General features: G+C 42.4%; 1 protein-coding gene across 4 annotated transcripts in view; it reads right to left on the reverse strand.

Annotated features, from left to right (window-relative positions):
• ST8SIA4 (ST8 alpha-N-acetyl-neuraminide alpha-2,8-sialyltransferase 4) overlaps nt 1–13580 on the reverse strand; it is a 100667-nt gene extending 87087 nt beyond the window's left edge. For 2 of the 4 annotated variants that reach the window (XM_002713936.6, XM_070056885.2), the window contains exons 1-2: nt 12974–13580; nt 5591–5722 (exon numbers count right to left, since the gene is read on the reverse strand). In XM_002713936.6, coding sequence (XP_002713982.3) covers nt 5591–5722; nt 12974–13086 — 245 coding nt within the window. In that variant the 5' untranslated portion in view covers nt 13087–13580. The remainder of the gene's footprint in view (nt 1–5590; nt 5723–12973) is intronic. The other 2 variants (XM_089313065.1, XM_089313066.1) reach the window with 1 other exon arrangement.
• Between the last annotated feature and the right edge of the window lie 4467 nt (nt 13581–18047).

An 18047-nucleotide genomic window follows, 5' to 3' on the forward strand; every position in this document is an offset into this window, starting at 1 on the left:
ATGTTTGTTCTTTTTCTCATATTGATCCAAACTTTTAGTTTCTATGTTAGAGTTTAAATCTTTGCATGGAAAGTTATCTGTGATAAGATTCTTGGTGTAAGATGTAAGAAAGACTGGAAATAATTACCATGATTGAATAACACTGCAACTTGAGTGCTTAATACTTTTAGAAACAGTACATTTATATTTTTCTCTCCTTAACTAGCTGAAGACATTTTTAATAATATAGATGTAATCAACTATAAAAAGTTCTAAGGATTTGCTAAGCCTTGTCGTCATTCAGACTATAAATATGGGGTTAAAGAAAGGAAACAGAAAACTAGTACTTAAATATAATTAGCAAAATGTCATTGGAAGCATTAAAAACCTTTTCGCTTAACAACACAGTAAGTCCATGAAGAGAATAGATCTGCCTTTGCTTAGAAAATAATTGATACAAATTTAATTTTAATAGGTTAAACAAAATTATTTCAGAAATCAAAAAAGATTTTAGAAAATCCAATTGAACATTTGAGCTCTATAAAAAAAAGCATGAAGTGTCAAAGCTCATGTTCAATGGCGGTTTGTCACAGTATGAGTGTTCCTAACATGTACTCAAGTTATTACTAGATATTCAAATCAGGGCTTGTGCTTTCTGTGTGACTTAAATGAACAACAACGAAAAATATTCCTCATAAGTCTTTAACTGTCATATTGTGACAATAATGCAACTTTTGAAACTGTTACATAAGCAAACACATAAATTCACCAACTGTCTTAACGGTGAAGATAGCTGGAAGAATCTGAAAATGTTTCGCTTTCAGTGAAACTAAAAATCTTAGTCATAAAACTCTTGTTTTGTTAGGCAACACTGTCTTAAACTGAAAGGTTGGTTTCGACTGTTAAACTGACAGGAATAGATTCTATATGGAAACTTTTCAACTGAATTTTCAACTAGAACTTCCCTTTCAACATCACCCATCACCTGAAATAGCAGCTGCTGTGTTCTGGAGATTTAATTTACTAAGTAGTGTTTTCACTTGTGACATGTTAAATATAGCTGACCTATCACCAGATGCCACTCTTTGCTGTAGGTTTCCTGTCAACAATAGTACATGTGCTGTAGAAACTAAAAATTTTTTTTTTTTAATTTTTTGACAGGCAGAGTGGACAGTGAGAGAGAGAGACAGAGAGAAAGGTCTTCCTTTGCCATTGGTTCACTCTCCAGTGGCCGCCGTGGGTGCACCGCGCTGATCTGATGGCAGGAGCCAGGTACTTATCCTGGTCTCCCATGCTGGTGCAGGGCCCAAGCACTTGGGCCATCCTCCACTGCCTTCCCGGGCCACAGCAGAGAGCTGGCCTGGAAGAGGAGCAACCGGGATGGAATCCGGCGCGCTGACCAGAACTAGAACCCGGCGTGCTGGTGCCATAGGCAGAGGATTAGCCTAATGAGCCGTGGCGCCGGCTGTGACAAATCTTGTAGTTGGGATGCATCACAGGTGGAGATGAAAATTTGGTTGGGAAACATATCAGAAATAAGATTTTGCAAAGCATAGACAATGATTCCAGACCCCTCCATCCCCAAAAATAATCACTGAATTAATTCAGTTTGTACCAACACAGTTCACACACACACACACACACACACACACACAAATAACTTCTTAGTGTTTCCTGTGTCTACAAAAAGCAGGGAGAATACACAATTCTTTACTTCAAAAGATTGTTTCTACAATGCGGCTGGCCTCAAAACTCTAAAAGAACCCAACCTTTGTCTTGTTTAGGACTCCTGAACTTAGGATCCCAGATATTACAGGAAAGCTGTTCTAGCATCAAAGACAAAATCCTGAACAATCACAACTGAACAGAAAAACAAAATCATCCCAAAATACTTACAGAGAGGTGTTTTTAGCTTGATGTACACCTCAGACTGCCCTTAGTATATTACTCAGAATTTGGTAGTATCAGATGAATTTTGTTATTTTAGAGCAATAAACATCTCACATACTCCATAAAGATGCATTTTAATGGCATGGCATTTAGGATTAAAATATAAATTTCCAAGAAAGCTGTTTCACATTAAGACTGATTTCACAGCAAGACAAAATGGGTTTGAATCTTGACTGCTACTGTCATTTTTTTGTGACTCAATATTGGTCCTATTGGTCACTTATTGATCAAAGTAGAAGATGGTGTAATAATTGTTGTGGACCTTTGCCTAAATTAAATCTCTGGATGTGATAGCAAATTCTTTTTGACTAGTAAGCATTTACAGATCTCCAATTATGTTTTGTTGCACAGCAAGTCTTAAATATTTCTGAATGTTGATACAGCATCATACTAAGAGTTGAAAATATTTTTTCTGATTAATTATGATGTGATTAAGCTTTCCCGAGGAGCAGCTAAGCAAACATACTTCTATAAATCCACATTTAGCATTTTTTCTTCTTTAGGTTTCTATCCAACACATAAAGAATAAGGTAAAAGAAAAAGAAAAAAAATGACCTAAATATGCAAAAAAGTATTTTGACCAAATAATCTCTTTGTACAATGTTCTCAGATTTATTCACACCCTAGTTTATTAAATGTTTTATTTCTTACCATACAGTAACAAAGAACAAACTACTACCAATAAAATTAAGTCTTTCAGTCAAACTAATCACTTCAGTTATGAAGTGATCTGTAGAATGCATGAACCTTCAAGTTTCAATGAAATCATCTCTTTTATATAATCTCCCAGATAAACAGTTATTTGTTGAATATATATGAAACACCTCTTGATGTGCTTATGAAAGCAGCATAGGGAATAAGAGAAAATTTTGTATATAAATCTAAGTAAAAAATATCTTCAGTGACTATTACACATTTTAATGTAAATAAATGAAATTTTATTAGAAATATAACATAAGCATTAAAAGTCAAAAGTAAATTTTAAAATGAGAAAGATTTATAAGCTTCCATCATATACAATCAAAACTGATTAGTTATAATGTCTTAATCAATTTTTTCAAAGTAGAACATATGTAAAATATACACATCCCCACTCACAGACTCAGAGTGACAGCCTTCTTAAATGCTATAAAGGTGAGAAAGAAGCAAGGAAAAGTAATAATACAAAATACCACATAATTAGTTTCTAGTACAACATTAAAACATATTTGCAAAAGCTAGCCAACAATCATTGTCTTATTTTAAATTATTTAGTGAAAAATGTCAAACTGATTAACACTCATTAGTCATTGCTGCTATAGGCAATTATAATTTTTTATGAACCATTTGTATATTCTACAGTTATGGTTTTATAAATTATGCTTGCCTTCCAGGGAAATGACAACTTTGTATGTATGATTCAATATTTGCTTACTCTTTATTATTTACATCTTTATCTGTTAAGGAAAACTATATAGAAATATATGATACTAATATTTCACTTGTATGATCAGTTGTTATATAATTGAAAACAGATCATTCTCTAAAATATGAATGTAAACCTCATTAATTTGTAATATTGCAATAATAAATTTATGTTTAACATTCTTAAAATCTTAGTAATGGCAAATGGTGTATCTGCAGCCTCATACACATCTATAGTATTCATATTTTTATGCAGACATTGGTAAGGCTTGGCCAGATAAAATAATTAAATGAGTGTCAATTACTTAATTTATTTATTAGATATTCATTTATATGACATTTTATCATGGCTAGATACATTATTTAAACCACTATAATTTATTTTACTTTACTTTCTTCCATTACTTTCCATTATCTAATCTGTATAGCCTAAGCTAATGGCTTCCTTCTTGTCAAATCGCCTAATCTGAAAGTTTTCTTTGCAGACCTACACAGAGATAAGATCTTTCCATTTTAATTACCTGTATTTCTCTCTTTCAAATACATCTCCAAAACAATAGGATTCCTTACTGTGTTCTAAACTAAACTATATCTATGTTTATAATGCTGATCATCCCACATCCCATACTGCTTTCCCATGATTATCTCATCTCTCACAGCATTCCTAAATTCAAATGTGGGGATGTGGGGGTGATTCTGAGAGGAATTCACTAGGGAGGTTGCTCATGAAAGAGAAGCTGCAGGTGTGGACACATCAAACTGCAGAGATCAGGGCAGTTCCAGCTTCAACCACCCAGCTCTCAGGAAGAATACAGGTCCAGAGTTGCCAAATATGTCCATTTCTCAAGAGTTTCTGAAAATCTGTGTCTTTATAATGAATCTCCTGATTTTCAATGTTGACATTTTAAAAAGCTATCCAGATTAAATAAATCTTGCTTGCAGGTCGTATTCCATCCAGAAAGTACCGATTTGCAAACTCTGTCATCACACTCTCCACATCTACTCATTCTTGTACTAGGCCAGTGAATACGGAGGGTTGCAAAAAGTTTGTGGAAAGTAGAATTAAAAGATAAATTTATATTGATGTTACGATGTTTTAAAATCCATGCACAGTATTTTCATAATGCACACTTTCCATGAATTTTGCAAGGCCCCTCATACACAAAACTCATCCTAATCTAAAATTTACCAAACATACCCCGTGGTTTTATTCCTGTTTCCCTCTCCAGTTGCTTCCAATCCTTTGTAGTCTAACCATCCTTGCATTTCTTTAACATTCATCTCTCTCTAATTTCCAGATTTTTTTCAAGTAAATTTTGATACGCAGTGAGTGTCTTTGCTGCAATGTGTATTATGATCTGTTACACATATTCTAAAGATGAGGGTTACACTCTTCCTTCAAGTTGCTTATAACTTGCATCATGTGTAGGTGTGACTCAAGAAGTGAATGCACAGGCAAATTGATCAGCTCCTAAAAATCTCTTTATCACTAAGTTACTGTTACAAAATCCATGTGTTAATGATACTCAGTCATGAAATAGTTAGGATTTTGCAAATACTTGAGTTCTGATTTAGAACTTTTAGAGTTCTGATCTACTAAAACATTCTGACTTAAGCATAGCCGTCAACACAGTAATGCAATGACACCATAGAGAAAAATAATTTGCTTGTTTCATCTATAATTAGGGAATCATGACCCTATTTTTCTTATTAAGATCAGGACTATAATAGAAGAAAGTGACATCATGGATATATGTAGCTATTGAATTTGATTTCAAGCGAATTTGCTTCAGTTAAGGTATCTAGTCTTATAAAAATAATGTAGTATTTTATAAAAAACTTATTTTCTTATTTTTACCACTATATTTTATATAAGCTCATTCAAAGGTGTAGTCAAAATTATTTATAACTGTCAGCAAAATAAGTGTTGAACAGCTTCTGTTTTCATCTATTTGAGAAGTCAAATGAAGGCAATATAGAAAAAAATATAAACTACAAAATACATATCTATCCTGGGTAATTGAATAAAATATATTAAATATTAGTACTTTAATGGATACTGCCTTCCATTAATTTGAAGACAGTACATTCAAACATTCAGTTTTTAAGCTTTCACGTTCCTCAGTGAACAATATTAAATAGAGCTGGTTCACTCCTTCAATAAAGTATTCCTATTTAAACTATAAATCAAGTTGCCAAGCTCAACTTATCTGGGTACATGAGGCAAAGTTTATTATGACTTATTAAAGAAACTCACCTTATCTCCACAACCAAAGAGGAATTGATTTTCCAACCTTCTACAGAGTGTTGGAAGATGGACGAACCAGACTTTCGAATGATTTTATCAGAACTATTGACAAGTGATCGGCTCAAACACAATTCTCCATCTCTGAAACAAAACAAAAATGTCAGCTTTGTGAAAGTAAGAAGAGTTTTTTTCTATGTAGCAGAATACATAATTTGATTTAGATTACTAGTGAAAATTATAGACAAATTTTCTCCATGTTAGAAGGAAAGATATAAGCATGATGAAAAGTGTTACAAGGATTAAGTAAGTATGACTTTATCAGGCAGACATCTCTACTACTCCTTTTTATCAAGCTATTTTCATATAAAGAAATAACCTCTGTAATACATAAAGGAAAATAGAACTTCTAATTAAATAACTGTTCCCCATTAGCTCCCACTAACTCTTTAGACAAGTGGGTCAGAATGTCTGGTCAATTATCCTGCGTCTCTATAACTGACTCCCAAGATTAATGTAATTTTTAGAAGGAATACACATACACAAAAGAAAGAGCTTTTGTTTGGAGTAATATCACTTTGGGGTTTCAGGTGATCTATGTGTGTTGATAATTCTATGGCTTCCTAGCTTTTCTCAAAGAATATTCTCCTTCAAGTTCACAATGGCCTTACTCTACCTTGAAAACTGAATTCACATTAACTACCACCCAGTGAATTCTTGAGGATGAAGTAGGAGTCTGCACCGGAAAGTAATCTGCAAAGCACTATTCAAGTGCTAATTTTAAAAACAATGTTGGTCTCAAAACATCTCAACAATGAGACAATTTCCTGACAGTTGTTGGTGGGGAGAAAAGAGATTGTAGCAGGGAGAATATTCATTCAGTAGGCATTAGTACTAGTATTCTCCTCTGCATAAGAAATGATCAACTACCCAACTCCAATCAACTGTGTACCAGGAGGAATGGCGGTAGCAGTGTAGCAAGTGATAACAATGATGGTGAGATATACTTGTGATATCATTTATGCCATTAGGACATTGATTGCTGAAACAGTTTATAGCTGAACCAATAACTGATTCAATAGACAGTTGTCTTTGCATTTTATAAATATAAACCCAGATAGGGAGAATAGAAAAGCCACTTAGGACACACCAACAAAAGCCATAGCCCTCTCAGAACATCCTTCTCATTCTTTACATCTTATGTTTTAAATTATAAACTCTTAAAAGCATAGTTAAAAAGTAACATGACTATGTGCTCCACTGAGAAGTCTAAATCTGTGTTTATTATGTGGGCAATCCTCTCCTACTATCAATGGAAACATGGTTTGTGTAACAGCTGTTGAATAAATTCTGCAATTGGAGGTTTATAGTTTGGTATTTCAGTTTGCAGTCTCTTAAATATGCAGTTTAAATTTGAAGCAGCTCAAAGGATCACATGTAACTGCTCCCTGTGAAATTTAGAACTTCATAAAATTAATATTTTGAACTGTTCTACTGATAAAAATTATACATTTGAATACTTATGCATGGCTAATAATAATCATTTCATAAAGATCATTGAGGATGCAAGGAAACACAGGCTATTCCTTTTGATCTCTCAATGGTCCAGAGGTCAATTCTGATACTATACATCTGACGATAATAACTACGTGGAACTGAAAACTTGAAGGTTAACTTCTGCATTTATCCACACTTTCATTTACATGTAGTTATATATGGCAGATATGCCCTCAAGAGTACAGGCACAGACTATCCCTATATCTGTGGAAGGATGTAGGGATCTTTGTAACCTTCACTCTACTAGGAGTTGCTTTGTCGATATCACTGCTTTCTAACCTCAGATTGCTGTGATTACAAACTATTTCTGCCACCAGTAAACTTCCAGAGGAGAAGTAAAAGTATACAATGGCCTGCATATTTTAAGATCTGTGGGGCCGGCGCCGCAGCTCAATAGGCTAATCCTCCACCTAGCGACACCGGCACACCTGGTTCTAGTCCCGGTCGGGCACCGGATTCTGTCCCAGTTGCCCCTCTTCCAGGCCAGCTCTCTGCTGTGGCCCAGGAGTGCAGTGGAGGATGGCCCAAGTGCTTGGGCCCTGCACCCCATGGGAGACCAGGAAAAGCACCTGGCTCCTGCCATCGGATCAGCGCAGTGCGCAGGCCACAGAGCGCCAGCCGTGGCAGCCACTGAGGGGTGAACCAATGACAAAAAGGAAGACCTTTCTCTCTGTCTCTCTCTCTCACTATCCACTCTGCCTGTCAAAAAAAAAAAAAAAAAAAAAAAAATCTGTGGAAGCTCCCTTTATTGACATGTGCATACATTTTTACTTCCAGAGTGACTGCTATGATGCATGCAGTTGCAGGGAATCCTTTGACAATTCCCAAGAAGTTTTAAAAAGTCCTTTAAAATTGATTAGTTTTTGTAAGATTTATTTATTTATTTATTTATTTTGATAGGCAGAGTAAGAGAGAGAGAGCACTTTCATTTACTGGTTCACTTCATAAATTTCTGCAAAGGCCTGAACAGGGCCAGGCTGAAGATAAGAGCCTGGAACTTCATGTGGGTGTCCCACACATGTGCAGGGGCCCAAGGACATAAGCCTTCTTCCACTGCTTTCCCAGGTGCCTTCGCAGGGAGCTGGATCAAAATGGAACAGCCAGAACTCAAGGCAGTGCCCATATGAGATGCCTGCACTTTGGCCCACAGCTTAACCCACTTAGTCACAATGCTAGCCCCTAAATTAGTTTTTATATATATATAAAAAATGACCATGGTACTCTGTTTTTTGAATTGGTTGCACTGAACTAATGATGGGCCAAATTTCAGACTTTTATCATTGAAGAGAACTTGAAATGGAAGTACCTACTTCTCATCATACTACTATTCTAATAGTCAATGGAATTCATGAATTCATGTGGGAAAAGGCTAGGCTTAACGTAATGTGAGGCTGTGGAACAAATTTACTTGTATAGAGTTCAATGAGTCCCCAGAGATTTTTTTGTATGTGGCCTTGGTGGCATTCCGACTTAGAAATACTTTTCCTTCCCATGAATGCGAGGCATGAAGGATATTCCCACCCCCTGCTGATTTCTCATTGCAGATAGCTTGTGACTTCTGAACAGCTGCAACAAAAACACTTCTTGCACAGGGCTGGCTACAAGGAAATTCACTAAGTGTTTTTAAAGGGAAAATAACAAAGCTTATCAAATAAACCATTCAACATAAAGCAATATACTATAAAGCATTCCTCATTACACGGAAGTAAGAAAAATCCACTGAGTGGATCATCTATGTGATACCAGAGGTAGAAAATAAATATTAATTATACTCCTAGTATCCACAAATATTTTTCTCCTTGATATGGGAGTTTCCAGGCTGTGGTACAATTTATACTAGTTGCTCTGTAGTAATAGCGAATCTAGTAATTTCACTTCCTGAAGGTTGATCTGCAGTCCTACATTGAACTTCTCTGAAACTCCTTGGTCTTGCTTTTCAAACAAATGTGTTTCAATTTGACTATGTTAACCTTACCCCCCCCCATTTTTAAGATGTTTTATTTATTTATTTGAGGGGTAGTTACAGACAGAGAGGGAGAGACAGAGAGAAAGGTCTTCCATCTGCTGGTTCACTCCCCAAGTAGCCATAATGGCCGGATCTGGGCCGATCCAAGGCCAGGACCCAGGAGCTTCTTTTGGGTCTCCTATGCCGGTGCAGGGGCCCAACCACCTGGGCCATCTTCTACTGCTTTCCCAGGCCATAGCAGAGAGCTGGATCAGAAAACGAGAAGCCAAGACACGAATCAGCACCCATATGGGATGACAGTGCTCAGGCAGGTGCTTTGCCTACCAAACCACAGTGCCAGCCCCAACCTTCCTCCTTTATACAAGAATTCAAATTATTTGAAAGAAAGAAGTACTGTCAATCTAAACCTGAACAAAAGTAGCAGACTTTCATATCTTTTCACTACCTAAGTGACAAATAACTAAAATTCAACCTTAACTCACTGCTCAGAACTTCTGGAAGAACTGCAAATGTTAACATGTGACCTAAATGCCAAATTCTGGAATTCTTGATCTACAGGGGTGTGTTTTACCATAGAATAAGTCAGACCTAACTTTGTTGGCAACAGTCATACACTAAGTATGAATGTTCATTTTCACTGCCACTTTTATCCTATGTGGAGAATCTGTACTGTGGATTATTTAAAAAGACAACATAAAGTCAAATTAAAAAGGATATCTCTAGATGGTAAGAAAAGTAAGTTGAAATCTAATTTGTGGATAACCAGGAAAAAAAATATGTAGCAAATTTTAAGAGATAATAAAGCAAATATTTGCATGTCATTAAAATATATGTTATACTTTATTTAACTTCCATTACATTAAATGAGCATAATTCATACTCATTTTTGTCTATGGAAACCTTAAAACACATTTCCAGTTAAGCCTCAAAAAGCATACAGACCCAGATAAATCATAAGCCAAGTGTGAGATCCATTAAAAAAATAAAAAGGCAAGAATGGATCACTTAATTATCTGAATACCCTTTGAAATAACTATTCATTAAGTCATCATCATAGGCAATTAATAGTTTTTGTGGAAGGAATATCTACTTTAGGTACTCAATAATTATTTTTTCACTGATCCTGGAGCAACTCCTTGTTGTAAAACAAAACGTGCTGTTAATATTCCTCTGGACTAACAGGAACGCGATACCCCCTGGGAAATTTCCTGCGGGGGCTCCGGCTTTGCGCACTGTCCACGTGGATGGGAAGAGTGCTCAGGACCACCCCCAAGAAGCGTAAAGCTACACTAACTCTAGCAGGGACCTCCAGACAAGGGAGGGCATGGGTCGAATTGATAAAGGAACCCACTGTCTATACTGCAATAACTAGCAGGAAAGTTAAATATGAATCTGGGGGCATGGTAGATTAGCCTAGGAAAGATCTTCATTCGAACTGCTGCCCACCCGCAAGGCACGCAGTGCCCCCCAAAGGCCAGAGGCTGCCTCTGTTAACCTCACTTTTAAACACCGTGTTGGCCTGGGCCCCAAAGCCAAGCCTCCAGTCAGCTTAAATTCATCTCCGACCTAGCCTCGTCACGCGGCTGGGGGGAGTGGGGGAGTCCAGGGGATGATTAAATAGTGGGATGACTCGATTAAATAGTGGGCTGAGGTCACGAGACGAACGTTTCATCCTGGGGAAACGCAAAGAGCGCTCAAGGCCACTCGCCGGGTGTGCACGGCTCGCTCGCGGCAGCGCCACCTCGGCGGGAGCCCAGTGGCGCCCGCGGCGCATGGGACGCTCTGGGGCTCAGGTCCCAGAGCAACGCCCGCGGCCAGCTCGCCGCCTCGCCCCGGCAAGACTGCCAATTACGGGCTTTAATTAAGCAGGAGCAGCTGGCTTGCCCGTTGAGCAGGGAAAGTGATTTTTAAAAAAAAAGAAGCGGGGGCCTGATTCCTGCTACGAAGGCTTTCCCTGTCCCCTCCCTCATTCTCCCAGCCTGGCCCTGGCTCTCCTGGAGGCGAGGACAGGCCCGGTGCGCACCTCTCTTCCTGTTCGGTGAACTCATGCTCCTGCCCCACGCCTTCTCGGAAGACCTCGCAGCTCAGCTAGAAAAGGGTGCTGGCGACGGCCTCGAGGGGGCTGGCCCCGCAGCGGCGCGCCCCTGCCCGCCCCTCCTCTTCCTCGGCGCCCAGGGCCGCGCCCACCCGCCCGCGGTCTCCAGGAAGGGTCATGGAGAACTGACCATGAAACACAGCCTGTCCCGGCTCTGACCTTTCCCAGGCGGAGGACGCGTCAGGGAGCCTCGGAAGGGGACCCCGCGGCAGCACCGGCGCCCCCCACCTCCCCACTCGTCCCGCCCACTCCTGCTGTCCAGGGTCCCGAGCCCCGGGCCCGAACCCTCAGAGTCTTGGGGAAGCTCGGCTGCTTTGTCTTCATCCTCGGAGCCCAGCAGCTCGGAAGGGAACAAAGAGCCTCGACCCTCACGCCCCAGCCTCCGCCTCTCACCGGAGCTCCCACGCGCGCGTTCAGTACCTTCCCCAAGACCCCTTTGTCTGCCTGGCAAGCCCAGGTCCACCGCGGACGCTCACATCCACGCCCAAACCACGCTCTTCTGACAACTGGGCCGGACTGGGTCTTCACAGCTCCTACTCCTGCATAAACCTCCTCCTAGAGTTGGGGTCCCCCCACCCCCGAATACACCAGGCAGAGCTGATGCCTAACGAGCATTCAGCCCGTTCCATATTCGCGTGTTCTCATTCTCTGTCTGACTACTACAGCAGTCCTAGGTTTCCACTGAAGGGCAGTCCCTCCTGGATGGACCGACCCACGTCGGGCTCCCTTCCAGGCTTACGACGGAGGCAGGAGCAGCAGGACGAGAAACCGGGTGCGCCAAGTTGAGGAGTTCGCGTGTGTGGGGGTCCCGCGCCGCGCGCGCGCCCTCGCGCGCGCATGCACACCCACTCGCCCCGACACACACAATGGCAGTGGCTCCTCTCCTGTTTTCATACATGTCAGAGACACAGGAGCCCCGGGCGGGCATTCCCCGGACCCGGGAGGGCTTCCGAGAGGCGAGTTTGTCCAGAGTTGACATCCTGGTACCCATCCTCAGAAAAGGCTTCCAAGCTGTGCCAGAGCCACGCCAAAGGCACCACCTCCTGAGTGCACTTCAAAGGCAGGCGCGGAGGCCGGGGGGAGGAAGGAAGGAAGTGCGATATTTAGAGAACCCAGTGGGGCGGGGGAAGATTCTAAACTCATCTCGACCAACTGAAGAAATCGCAGAAATACACCAGTCCATGCGAAGCCACAGGACCCAGTTTCTTTCTCACACTGGGACCGTGCGTTTTAGCTATGCAAGAACAAACAAGGAAGTATGCTGGCTGCTACTGGAGTTTCTAAACCAGATGACAAGAAGCAGACCTACACCCAGGCTTATTGTTGTTATGATTAATATTTTTAAAGTAAAGAAACAGAAAGGACCCGTTTCCTGCATCTGGGCTTTAACTTGAGCCTTTTAGGAAACCCGCCCTTGTCTCCTACCTAACCCAGAGCGATCGGGTGCCCGTGCAGAGAACACAGCACCGATTACAAGGACAAGGGCGCACGGTCTTTGTTGACACTTCTGCAACGACTTCTCCTTCGCGTGCGAGCGGGCCCCGCGCAGGCACAAGTGTCATCGCCCCGCACAGGGCAAGTTGAACACGCGCCGGGAACGCACAGCCCCTAGGCAGCAGCCTTTTGTTATTTAACGCAGGGCACCAAGCACACGCAAGCTCAAAGGAACACTCACGCGACCCCAGCCATCGCTCTACGGTCTACACCCCATTTCACTCCCCGCTTGACTTTTTTTTTTTCTTTTTGGTCATATCCTAAAATGAAGCTTTGCATTTACCCAACGAGTTGCGTCTCCTGGTGCTCCTCAGTTCTTGCTATTTCTTTTGTCTTATAAAAGATCAAGAGCAGACTTATCGTGCAGATCGTCCACCTCTTCCTAATGGAGCGCATTTTGGGTGTCCGGGAAAGTCCTGGGTGCACCAGCTCCCGCAGATTCTCCTGATATTCAGGCTCCGTTTTGCGGGAGAGTCGTGGGGTGCGGGGGGAGATCCGTAAAAGGCGAGAGGAGCGTGGAGCGGGATCCCGGGATCAGGTCGCTCGGGTCCTCGGAGGCCGAGCAGCCCCGGTCCTGGAGCGCTGCGCGGCGCCCTCCCGCGCTGAGCGCGCCAGCCCTGCCCGGGTCTCTACGCCTCCTCCCTGGGGCTCAGGTTGCTTTTCAGAAGAGACACCTTGTGCATCGGAGGTGGCGGCCGCTTCTGCAGCTGGGCTGGGGGCGTCACTGGCCCTTCCCTCTTGCTAGCAGGGAAATGATGAGCAGAACCGACCAATCACGGGGCAGAGGGGGCGGAGGCTGCTGTTGCCTCGCGTTGCTGGCGGCTGCTAGGAGAGTAGCGTCGCGGGCGCTGGGTGCGCTGTGCCGGGAGAGGAAGCTCGGAGCCCTGCGCGCGCGCGCACCCGCGCACAGCCGGACACACGGACGCACACACCCGCGCGCACACACACACAGCTCCCTGCCCCGGACACGCACACAGACACACGCACAAAGGCACACGCGCTCTCCTGGGACGGCAAAGCCTTGGCGCTCTGGATCCGGGGAACGCTGGGCTAGACTGCGAGCATTAGCGCGGAGAGGGCGGCTCAACTGGGGACCGATTAGAAACCAGTCCCGCGGGAGGAATGCCTGGGACGGAGCCCTGGGAGAGTCCGCCTGGGAGGTTGCCAGGGGGTGGCTTCTATAGAGAGATTGTGCAGAACACGTGGGAGTGTAAATGTCCCCCCGCAACCCACGCCCACCCCTCAGGTGGAGCGCAAGGGGGCAGGGAGCCACCAGGCGACAGAGTGAGCGCGTGATTCCGTGCTCGCCTCGGTCTGGAAAGTACAGGACCACCCGAGGCGGATGAGACCAACGCTCCCTCGGAGTGCTTGGTGGCTGACAGCCGGGCCCCACAGCCCGCGACAAACCAGGGAAGACAGAGGTGCCATTGGGAACTTGGCGGGTGTTTGAATTCCTCTACTTGTCATTTGGAAACTCCTCACGCAGAAGTCAAGGGAACTCCACTCGCGGTTAAACTTCACTGCGGAGAAGCAGGGTTCTGATAGAAGTCAGTGGTGGGTTTCTCTTTTAAGCTCGAATACCCCCGGAACCCAACACAGCGCCAGGAGGAGGGAGAGAGGGCAGGAATGTCTCTCTTGGAATGTCCCATCCATGTGCTTTTCACCCCCGCTTCTCCCCAGCCCTCTCCCTTACTTTGTGCTGTGTGGCCCGGGGGCACTTTCAGAGTCTTTGAATGCGACCGCACCCCCACTTTGGCCAGCCAGGAGAGACCCTGGAGGCTCTGACGGTGCACCCCCCGGGTTCTGCCCCTTGCTGCGTGGCTGGAGGGCCCCTAGTGTGACGCGACGCCTTTAAGCCAGGATTTTCCCCATCGGTATGCGCCAGTCACGGGCTCCTGGACCCTGTAGAGTCTCTCTCGGACTGGGTTCCTCGTTCTTTCCGGTTGAAAGGAGGCTCGACCAGTGATGGTTCACTCTTGGCCCGCCTCCACGGATGGCGAGGCCGCCACCGGTCCTCCGTCAGCAGGGCTGAGTTTTCAATGACGATTTAAAATGACAACAACAGCCCACGCCTTTGCCTAATAGAATCCGAGGTCCTCTCCGGTTGCTTGCTCTTCTTTGCCTAGGATTTAAGAAGTTAAGACCCTCTGAGCTTTGCAGCTTTTTCTTCGCAGCAGAGCGAACCCAGGGGTTGAGTCTAAAATGCTCCAAGGAGCAAGTAATTATGAGCCTATATTGACACTGCAAGTGGCCCGCTGGGAGCCTTTCGAGTTTATTGATGTCTAGTCAAATCCCGCTTGCATTAGTGCATTTCTATTACGCTGACTTCTCCACCAGCAGAAACTGCAAAAGGATGAAGAAGCTTCTTATTTAAGTTAAAAGGGAACTGGAAAGGGGAAGAGGGCTGATGTGTGGTTACGACGCTAAATCCTTTAGAGTTGGGTTTCTAAGCAGTAAACAAATACACTTTGAATGTTAAGATATCACTCTGACACTGATGGAACAATATGCCTCAGTAAATTAAATCCGTTCAATTTTGTTTGAGCAACTAGTATGGGCCAGGCAACATGGGCGAGAATGGGAACACAGAAATGAATAGAGAATAGCTTCTAACCAGACGTGATGCTCAGTCACTCAGAGGACAACGTTTCTAATACAGAATCTGCAATATGGCAGCGTGAACTAGAAGATTCATTTTAAATATATACCAGGAGTCTGGATAGGCTCCAGGACAGAAGCAAAAGGGGTGTTTAGAGCTGAAAAGGTGAGCGCTCTGGTAGGGGGTTCACTAAGGCTGGGGTTTTCCAAGTCAAGGCGAGTAAGCCAGACACAGGGAGCATAGAACAAGGCAAGCTAAAGAAAGAGTATGGGCGACCTCAGAGAAGAATAAGACAGCCCTGGGGAGCCATGCAGCTGTTTGGTGCCGGTAGAACAGGACGTGGGAGGGAAAGTGTTGGTCTGTAAGTGTTCAGTGTGATCAGGTCATTGAATCTCTCCACAATTTGGAACTGGCTTCTCTAAAGGGAAATCACGAGAAAACTTCAAGAGGAAAGTTGGTTTAGGTCACATATTGCTATTTCCATTACATTAGGGGAAGCTACTGACCCGGGCCAAGCTGACCAAAACAAACCCAACAGCACAAGAAAATCACTTCAGGAACTGTTAATGGAAATACACAAACCAAATTTAAATGTCTAAAAGAGAAAGCATGAATTATCCAATTGTGTCGTGCTGCTGTTTCTGTTGAATTACTTGAGTATGGCTAACTTTTGTATTAAGGTGAACAATTCTGAATGATTGATGATGGTTTAATGAGAACCAAGGGAATTCACAGCCCATATTAAAATAATGTTTGGAGTGTAATTTATAATGTACTTTCTTTGTTATTTTTAGATTTATGAAAAATGCATCCATCAGAATTGGCCAGTTAAAATTCGCATGAAAAACAACACGTAGGTCAAAGGGAAGACAGGCAGTTCTCTTCAATATGTAATTAATAGTAAGAGCTCTAACTATTGGGTAAGAAGTCTTTTTCACAAAACGTATCTTTTGAATCACCTCATTCCACTGCAATGCTGATTTTGATGATCTTGAGCAAATAAAGTTGTTCCTAAATTTCCACTCTATCTTTAGATTGCAAGCTCTTCCATAAACGAAAGTGATTTGTCTTTATTCAGCACAACTCTGCAATTACATATTACTCTATGAATAAATAATGCAAGTAATGGCAGCTGGTTTTAAAATGCTGTTTTATCATTTAACATAATATAAATTTGGGCTTTAATTGTAGGCTGTCCCCTCAAATTCATTTGGCAAGAAATGTATAGAATCTTGCAGTCTCATAGTGGAGATTTAAACAAGCCATGATGTTTTTAATGGATTATTTTTATAGTAGTTTTAGATTCGCAGCAAAAGTGAGCATAAAATAAAATTTGCATATACCTTGTCTTCTTTGCACACCCATAGCCTCTCTCACTTTCAACTCATCCAAGTGATACAGTTATTTTTTATACAATCAATGAGCCTATATTGACATTTAATTATTACAGTTCATGGTTTTATGTTATGGTTCCATCTTGGTGCTATACATTCTGCTGGTTTTGACAAATGAATAATGTCATGTATCCACAATTATAGTGTCACACAAAGTAATTCCACTGCCCCCCAAATTCTCTGTACCCCATCTATTCATGGCTATTTCCCACAGCCCCTTCTCCAGTTCTTTTTACCATCTCCATAGTTTACCTTTTCCAAAATGCTATGTAATTGAATAATACAGTATACAAGCTTTTCATGTTGACTTCTTTGACTTGGTATTATGTTTTATGATTATTTTCATGGCTTAGAAAAGATTCTTTGTTTTTTCATTATCTGAAGTTCATTTCTTTTTATCATTGAATAATACCCCATTGTGTGAACATATGATACTTCATCTATCATTTGACTAACTGAAGGGATAGCTTCATTGATTCCAATTTTAGGTAATTATAGATAAGGCTGCTATAGACATCTTTGTACAGGATTTGGAGTGGACTTAAAACTTTCAACAGTTTTTGGATACATAGCAAGAAACCAGATTTGTGAATTTCATGTTAAGAGTATGTTCAGCTTTATAGGAAACCTCCAAACTGTTTTTTTAAAATGGTGTGCATTTTGCATTCCCACCAGCAATGAATGAAAAGTTTTATTTGCTCCATATCCTTTCTTTTTTTTTAATTTTTTATTTTTTGCCAGGCAGAGTTAGGCAGTGAAAGAGAGAAACGGAGAGAGAGAGTTATGGACAATGAGAGAGAGACAGAGAGAAAGGTCTTCCTTCCATTGGTTCACTCCCCTAATGGCTGCCACGGCTGGCGCTGCGCTGATCCGAAGCCAGAAGCCAGGAGCCGGGTACTTCCTCCCGGTCCCCCATGCAGGTGCAGGGACCCAAGCACTTGGGCCAACCTCCTCTGCCTCCCGGGCCACAGCAAAGAGCTGGACTGGAGGAGGAGCAACCGGCACTACTACCCGGTGCCCCAACTGGGACTAGAACCTGGGGTGCCGATGCCTCAGGCGGAGGATTAGCCAAGTGAGCCATGGCGCCGGCCGCTCCATATCCTTTCTGGAATTTGTTGGTGACAGTATTTGCGACCTCAGTCATTCTAGTATGTGTGTAGTAGCATCTCACTGTTGTTTTAATTTGCAGTTCCTTAATGACATAGAATATTGAGCATCTTTCACCTGCTTATTTTCTTTGATGAAGTAACTGTCCAGGTGTCTTGCTCAGATTTTTAAGTCAATAATTCATTTTCTTACTCTTGAGTATTGAGAGTTCTTGGTATAGTTTGGATAACAGTCCTATGTGGTATATGGCTTTTAAA

Source organism: Oryctolagus cuniculus, chromosome 14 (genome assembly GCF_051225735.1).
Source record: "Oryctolagus cuniculus isolate XC-2025 breed Fujian yellow rabbit chromosome 14, ASM5122573v1, whole genome shotgun sequence".
Taxonomy (NCBI): domain Eukaryota; kingdom Metazoa; phylum Chordata; class Mammalia; order Lagomorpha; family Leporidae; genus Oryctolagus; species Oryctolagus cuniculus.